Genomic DNA, 7,821 nt, shown 5'->3' with positions numbered 1-7,821 from the left:
CAACGGAAATATATAATACCACGATAACTTACGTACAAATGTGTGCTATACTTTTTTGAGAAATAGATTTCGTTCCATTTGTGATCCTAGTCATACATAATTTTATTTATTTTAATCTATCCATTTCAACACTACATTGCAATACCATACAAACTTCTATATATATAATTTTAATTTAATAATGTAATGTCAACGACATCATTAATGCTAAGCCTATTACAATAAATTGCAAACATTAACAGATCTTTAGAAAATATTGCAATGTCTTACGGTTCAAACTGATACTCAACCAGTACATCCCATTAATAACACAAAACATCTCCGTTAAGCCCTCGAGGTATCCGATGTGCCACAGGATCCTACACTGGATAGGTCTAGTGCCTTATACTGGCCAATGACCTTGGAAGAAGCAGGATGTTGGCCTGCAGCAAGCAGACCATGGCCATCAAGTGCAGCACCGACAACACCTCGTACCAGGCATCTGACATGGCCGTCTCCTAAGATTGAAAAGCTCCCAGTCCAGCAACGACTCCTTCTCCAGCTTCTTCTTCATGCCGCCATTTGCCTCAGGCCGCCACGCCATGGCCGCCATTTGGGATCTAGTGCAGAAACAGTCATGCTAACCTTTGATAGTAGAACAGAGCACCTCCAAAATGTTTCAGTGGATCCAAGAGCGGGAGAGCCTCTAATGGTCGACAAGCTGGGAAATTATTCAAAAAATCAAATTTATATTAGAGGAAGCATAAGAAAAGCAAGACCACCACCTGTTCATTATAGCAAACCATCAAGAACTGACAGGAACCGTAACTACCGAGGAAACTACCAGGATGGCCCCCCCACAGCAAGGAAATTACCAGAACAACCGTCCTCCACCACAAGGTGGTTACCACTTACCAGAACAACCCGCCGCAGCAAGGAAACTACCAGACATACCGCTCGCAGCAAGATGGAAGAGGCTATGCCCCCACAGCAGAATTATGCACAAGGTGGTCAGGATGGTAGAGGTTTTGGAAGGAAGGAATGATTACACAGATCGTTCAGGCTACAATAGACCACCTGATTTTCGAAGTCAAAGTCAGTACCAAGGGCATGTAAATCCAGCTGGGCAAGGTCAAGGTTACAACAACCCCAAGAGCGTAGCAACTTCTCACAAGGGCAGGCAGGAGAACATCTATTGCTCCTTCAGCACCTGGGTCTTATGGCCAACCATCAGCACCTGGATCTTATGGTCAACCTAATACACCTGGTAACTATGGGCAGGTACATCCATCAGCGAATCCTGGTGGTAACAGAGTTCCTGGTGTGAATCCTAGTTACGGTGGGGCTAGACCAACATATGGTGGAGAATCCTAGTTACAGGGGGCTGGACCAACATATGGTGGAGATAACTGGCAAAGAGGTTCTGGTCAGTATCCTAGCCCAGGTGAAGGACAAGGAAACTGGCAGGTATGAGAGCATTTGATATACACATTTCACTTTTAAAATGCCATTACTGTTTGAATTGAAATACAGTAGTTTAAAGTTAAACTGGGACATCATTTGTTTGACCAGTTCTAGATTGAATTCATAAACTGAGCGTGCCGAGTTTCAGATGTACGACTACAGTTTTTCTCCCTGTTAAATGTTTTTTAGATTTATGAGCTAATTTGTTCATTTTTTAATTCCCACGCCACTCTATTTGTTTAAATTGGATTCAGTAGAGGACTACAATAGAGGTGCAGGAATACATCAGAGCTAGTTTTAAGAAAACGTGCTTATAACTGATTCCGTAGCAACCTTTCTTAAGTGGAACATGCGCATATTAAGGCCCTATATACAGCCACATCTGTTTGGCATTTACATGTCCACATTGGTAGATAGGATCATAGCAATCGGAATAACATTGATCAGATCCAAAGTAATGTAATGTGTGATTAAGACACAAAGCAGTAATGACAATTTCGTAAGCAGTGGAGCCAATAAAATTCTAGACCAACTATAGGTTGTTTATAAACATAGAGGACTCTTAACAGACCAGGTTCTTGAGGACCTTACAATGTACCTAAGAGGGTAGAGGGAAGGAGGTGACGATGCTGGCGCAGTAGTCGCCTCCTCTAAAGACGACAACGACGTCGAGACGATGCCGGACAGCTCAGAGCCCTACCAGCACGCTTCCTCCAGAGACGACGACATCAAGGCAATGCCGGAGAACTCGGATCCGTACCAGGGGCCTGCACGCGCATGCCAAGAGATGGGACGTCGACCCATTTTTATCCCTTGCTCATCCTACGTGTGGGATTAAAAAACATTTACATGTGACAAGAACACTGTTATGTAGGAAAAGAGAAGATGAGCAATCAAACCTCAGAGCTCTCACACACCAAGTGAAAGAAATCACAAGGTAAAAACCTTCAACAAGTTTATATCACATATATGAATAATTTGTAGATCTCTGATATCATAATTCTAAATATACATTTTAAACCATGCCAAGTAGCTGGACAACCGATTCATGTAGCATCTGTAAAAAATGAAAACATATGCAGTATATAAAGCAAAATCTATGTAATCGGACTAAGGGATAAGAATGGATAAGTCAGTAGAAGTAATTCTAATAAACAAATACATGTTGAAAGAGCTGCAAAGAACTGGAAACCACACCATTCTTATTCACAAGTTGGTTTCTCCAGATTTTTCAAAACTGCTCTCAACAGGCTACACCATTCTTAAAACGACTCTAATAAGTCTATACAGATTCCATCCAGTCAAATCAAAGGATACTGTAACCAAGCACGTCTTGCAGCTCCGAAATATACTTTAGCACTGGGCCCATATAAGAACCCCAAACCGTAATGCCTCACAAGAAAACATAAGGGGTAACTATAGATACATCGAATAAACATTATAACCTTCCGCGTCTAGAATCTAGATGTACACAGCAGTAAACTACCAATTCTTTGCAAAATAACAATTGCAAATCATGCTAGGTAAATCGTCTTCTGAAACGATTTATTGGGGGACCAAATCCTATAAAATCCTAAACCCAGCACTGGCAACAACAAGATGAAAGCCCACGGGGTGGCGACATCAAACACCCACCAAAATGCCTCGCAAATCCTAAAACTACGTCACAGATCGAAGAGCTAACCGAGAACCAAATTGAGACCAAACCGAGAAGCAGGCCTAAGCTAGGGTTTCGTCGGATTGAGAAGGGGTGGGAGAGGTTACCTTTGGCTACCTGGGGCGGCGATGGGGTGTCGACGGCGAGGCGACGACGAAGGTCGGCATTGACGCGGTCCGGAGTGGCAGCCATGGGCGGCAGCTGCGAAAACCCTAGAGATGCTGGTTGAGGAGGTTTGGGAACGGAGGAGCCGAAGCAAGCGGACGCGGATCCCGCCCGCGGCCCCGCCCCGCATCATGCTGTCGGTGTCGTTCATCATGTTGTTCATGACCCAGTCGCTGCTTGCCTTGACCCGGCTACGGGCGGACTCGTCCAGCTCGACCCGGGCCTCACCAGCGCCGGTGGCCACGGCGGCCACCTGCGCGATGCTGAGGCTGGCGCCCTCGATCTTCACCAAGGGTTGGCGGTACTCGGCCATGTAAATTCTGCAAAAAAATCAAAATTATATTCTCAGTCATGTAAATAGCCTACCATTTGCATGTTAGGAATCAAACTGCACAGGGGACATCTAATGTAAAAGAGGCCACTGCTTGCTGTCACCACATTCATAGTACCGACTCTCCAAATAAAGCACACAATGAAATTCAGTTTGGAGAATCCTCACTCAACATGGGAAATTTGAGCTTGTGGCAAGATGGTGTGAATTTCAGTCTTTTTTAGGGGATTGATCCAACACTTCCATTTCAATAGGAAGTCTGCTCCATAGACGTCATACTAAACTCAGTAAAGACAGTGACACAGCTGGTGAATCTCTAACTGTTTATTATGAATAATCAAGACAATTTTTAGACAATAAGTTTATTTCAAATATATCAGTTCAGGCCAAAAAAATGATGATGATTTCTTAGCGGAGGGACTGGGTTCCCAGCGAGGGCAACATGTAGGTAGGCAACAACAAACTTCATCCTGCTCAAACCATCAGAAATCATCATATCAGTTAGTTCCCATTTTTAGCTACATGACAGAGTGAGGTGAGGTAATAAAATGGTAAAGCAGCCGATCGAAGGAACTAAAGCAAATCATCGCTAAATCAAATTATCAAAGTACCTCGAATCTATTGTCTGTTAGAATTAAAATGAAATATACAGTAGAGTCCCATTTTTTCTTGCTATATAGATCAACAGTTCATCACAACTATCTGCAGTCGAAATATAATGCTACTAAATACTAATAGCTACAATCGAGGAACTTTTTTTTACTATTGTGTTACTCTTTCTTGTCGTGATAATAGATATGTGGATCAATAATGCATAGCACGTTGCCTCTTGGTCGGTCCCCTTTATCTGAACTGCACACTTCCAGCTCTATTGGTTCTCTGCTACTGCTACCACCAAAATAGACTCCGATCATGAGGTTTTCCACATGGCAAATTAATGGTTGCTAGAAAGGTTGCTAGAATGGTGTATCGTTGGCTAGAAATCCCTTATCAGCTATTGGTTTATTATAGCCCCAGAAATCAAAACCCATGTCCTGAGGGTATTGGTGAAACACAATAGTTGTTGCAGCAACAAATTGTGTACAACTAACAGTGCAAGAATCTGGAGAGAATGAATCTGAGAAGAGCAAGAATCTGGAGAGAGTGAATGCACCCCCATAATTCCTCGACAGTGGAGAAGGTGTATATGGGGCGGATGGAGCTCCCCCAGGTGGCCTGCTTGGACTTGCCCAGCTCTGTCCAAGAACATGGTTGTAACAAAAGTGGCAAGAACCTGATGGAATCATGGAAGGCCGTTAGAAGCTTAAAATAAATACAGATAGACTGGATTCAGCTTGGTGTACTCACGCAGCGATCTCGGGGATGTTGTCCGGATCCTTGGAGACTAGCACCAGGCCACCCAGCGGCGCCCCGTGCGCCCGCGAGCCCGGCCTGCCACCGGCGCCCGGCGCCGTCCCCTAGGTGGCATTCCAGCTACCTAACATCTCACGTTACCAAATATCTCAGCTACATTAGAGCAGCTACATTAGAGCAGCTACATGAGGAGCATCTAATTACCTCCTGGAGCTCTCTCTTGACATTCTCCAGCCCACCAATATCCTCCCAAGAGACATTTGGGACTTCAACAACTTGGATCCAGAAATCAAACTGAGCAACCCAGAACAAGAGGAGTATTATTACCATTTTGACTCATAAATCCTAATAATAAACATTGAAACCATATCCTAAAAGATGTAAAGCGATACCACTGGCATTACTGGCAGGACAGATTTGGTATCCATGACAAATTCTCCATTGACATCAGAGCTCATTGTAGGCAAACCAGTAAAATGGGCATCACAGGTAAGGAGGGTCTAAGAAAAATAAATATGTAGTTGCTACAGGGAGATTCTTTTGGTCGATTCATCTGATCCGGCGCGCCATCCGCCAATCGAAGCCCATCAGCCACCTCCTCGTCCTCCTATGGCATCAGAGAGGAAAGAACAATGAATCAGTCGACGGGCATGAACCATGTGAGGAACTAAAAGCATGGGAACATGATGAGAGAGACGAATGCATGCACCCATGGGTGCGAAAGCACCAGGAAGAGGACGACGAGGAGAGCGCGAGGGCAGGAGGGGTCGTCGTGGCGTCGGTGTCGGCGTAGTCCGAGAGAGCGACCGATGGCGTGGGCAGGTGCGAAGCACGGTCGAAGAGGAGGTTGTTTCAGTCGCTGGTTGCAGCTGAGGCAACTGTGTAGAAGCACCGTGAGGTCCGCGCCGGAGATGGAGAGCTTGGCCACCGACGACGTGGTGGCGCTGTCGCCGAGGGCCATCGGATTTGAGGAGATGGTGGACTCATCTGCTGCCGGAGATGTAGGCGAAGAGCTATGGTTCGATGAAGAGGGCGATGCATCGTTGAGGGCGACGACCGATGAGTGCGAGGCCCACCACGGCTGTGACCCCCGATGATGACAGCGGTGTTCCAACGGCGTGGGGGACGACGAAGAGGCTCGCGGCCACGCGCTCGACGCAACCACACGCCCACATCGGGCGCAGATCTGGAATCTTGGGCGGGGTATGGGACTCGAGGGGAGGGGGCTCAACGGCGATCTCGTCTTGGAGAGGACGGCTGCAAACAGTCTCGTCAGGGGGGTTCTCGGCGGCGATCTCGGCCGTGGGCCAGGATCGAGAATCATGTGGGGGGAGCGGGGGCACGACGGGGGCGAGCGGTTTAGGCGTGGACCCGTCTTCTAGGGCGACACTGACCTTAGCGATGAAGGAGGCATAAATGGCGGCGTGGGGAGGAGGTTGGAAGATGGGCGACGGAGATGGCGTTCGTCTCGATTGTGTGAGAGGGAGGGCACGAGAACGGGCGGTGGTGGCAGGCGGGGGCACGAGGGAGTGCAGATCTCCGGGCTTGGACCGCGCTGGTGACGCTGCGGGGATGGGGTGGGCGTGGCTCGCCCGCGAGATTGGCGGGGTGGTGAAGGGCGGAGCCGCGTGGTGTGGACGCCCTCCTTACGGTCTTAAGGAGTAGTAAAGATAATCGTGCCGTGCCCATGCTAACCTATCGTGCCCCCTAGTCGGCCCAAGCACGACACTAGAGGTCGAGCCGTGCCGTGCCGTGCTTGGACACTGTGAGCCGTGCCGTGCCCCGTGCTGGCCCGTTTAAATGGGCACTACTGGCCATCTATAATTACATAGAGGCATAAACAATGCATCAGAGTTTCGCATCCTCATTCGACACTTGTGTGTATGGTTCTGACGTTTCCATGCGTCCTAATTAATCTCTTCGACACCGTGCATTTGGAGAAGTTTGGGAAGTCCAAATGCAACAAAAGACGAATGCCAACAGTTTTGGACTAGTAGCTAGGCTGATGCGCTGGTATACAGGTTATATCGTTGTTGCTGCAACAACGGCACACATCATGCGTTTGGCTAGCTCTTACGATGGTAATTAAAAACAAAGACAAAAAAAAAATCGGATGCACTGCTGGACGAGCTGCCGCCGGCCGGACTGGAGTAGGAACGAAGCACGCACGTCCATGCATGGGTGTGTTCAGGAGCTAGGGCACTGGTACACATGCTGGCAACTACGGCTGGTGTACGGCCGGCCGCGACCTGGACACGCTCCGAGGCAGGCAGCGCGGTCAGGATTGAGCGAGGACGAGGAGCTGATGCTGTCGAGGATGCGGCGGCGCACCTCCAATTCCATCACCGACATCGTCGTCGTCGCTTGAGCCATCATCTGCCGCGCCGCGTGCGCCGCGCCGGTAGCCCTACTACTGGCTAGCCCAACCTCCATGATGCCGCCGGCGATGTTAGGGCCGGCGAGTGCGGCGAGCGCGACACCGAGCAGCGCCAGCTGAAAGACGCAGACCTTGCTGTCCATGGCTGCCCGCGCGCGTGTCGTCGTCGTCCTTGGAAATGCTATGTGCAATGCAAGCTGGTGGTGGCTGCAGGTGCTATGCCCCCCCACACGTAGATGAGCGTTGCTATCGGGGCGGGCACAGCACAGCTATATGCCTATATATATACGGAGGTCTCCTCTCTCTCTCTCGCCGAGGAGGCCATTAGCACAGCACAGTACAGATGGCAGGCGTTCAGTTCGGTGGCTGGCGGTTGGGGACGTATCAGCCGCTCGCTAGCTGGCAAACATTCATGCGTCGTTATTAGTTTTTGTCTTAGCAACTTTCGACGGATGAGCGTATAGTACAAACACCTGCCAACCAATTGTTACCGCA

General features: G+C 48.5%; 1 protein-coding gene and 1 pseudogene across 1 annotated transcript; one reads left to right on the top strand and one right to left on the bottom strand.

The window, feature by feature from the left end:
- The first annotated feature begins 688 nt into the window (after positions 1 to 688).
- Positions 689 to 1,482, top strand: LOC103642695 (translation initiation factor IF-2-like; annotated as a pseudogene).
- A 5,369-nt stretch (positions 1,483 to 6,851) lies between these two features.
- LOC100277493 (uncharacterized) lies at positions 6,852 to 7,580 on the bottom strand. The gene has a single exon (NM_001151032.2). It carries the CDS (start codon positions 7,467 to 7,469, stop codon positions 7,137 to 7,139), a length of 333 nt encoding a protein of 110 aa, NP_001144504.2. The 5' UTR covers positions 7,470 to 7,580; the 3' UTR covers positions 6,852 to 7,136.
- Positions 7,581 to 7,821: the final 241 nt, after the last annotated feature.

Source organism: Zea mays, chromosome 10 (assembly GCF_902167145.1).
Source record: "Zea mays cultivar B73 chromosome 10, Zm-B73-REFERENCE-NAM-5.0, whole genome shotgun sequence".
NCBI lineage: Eukaryota > Viridiplantae > Streptophyta > Magnoliopsida > Poales > Poaceae > Zea > Zea mays.
The sequence above is the reverse complement of the archived record's forward strand: the minus strand, read 5'-3'. Positions and strand labels throughout refer to the sequence as shown.

Bases quoted from the DNA above. Each gene is read 5' to 3' on its own strand.
- LOC100277493 (NM_001151032.2), bottom strand. From the start codon at position 7,469: ATGGACAGCAAGGTCTGCGTCTTTCAGCTGGCGCTGCTCGGTGTCGCG.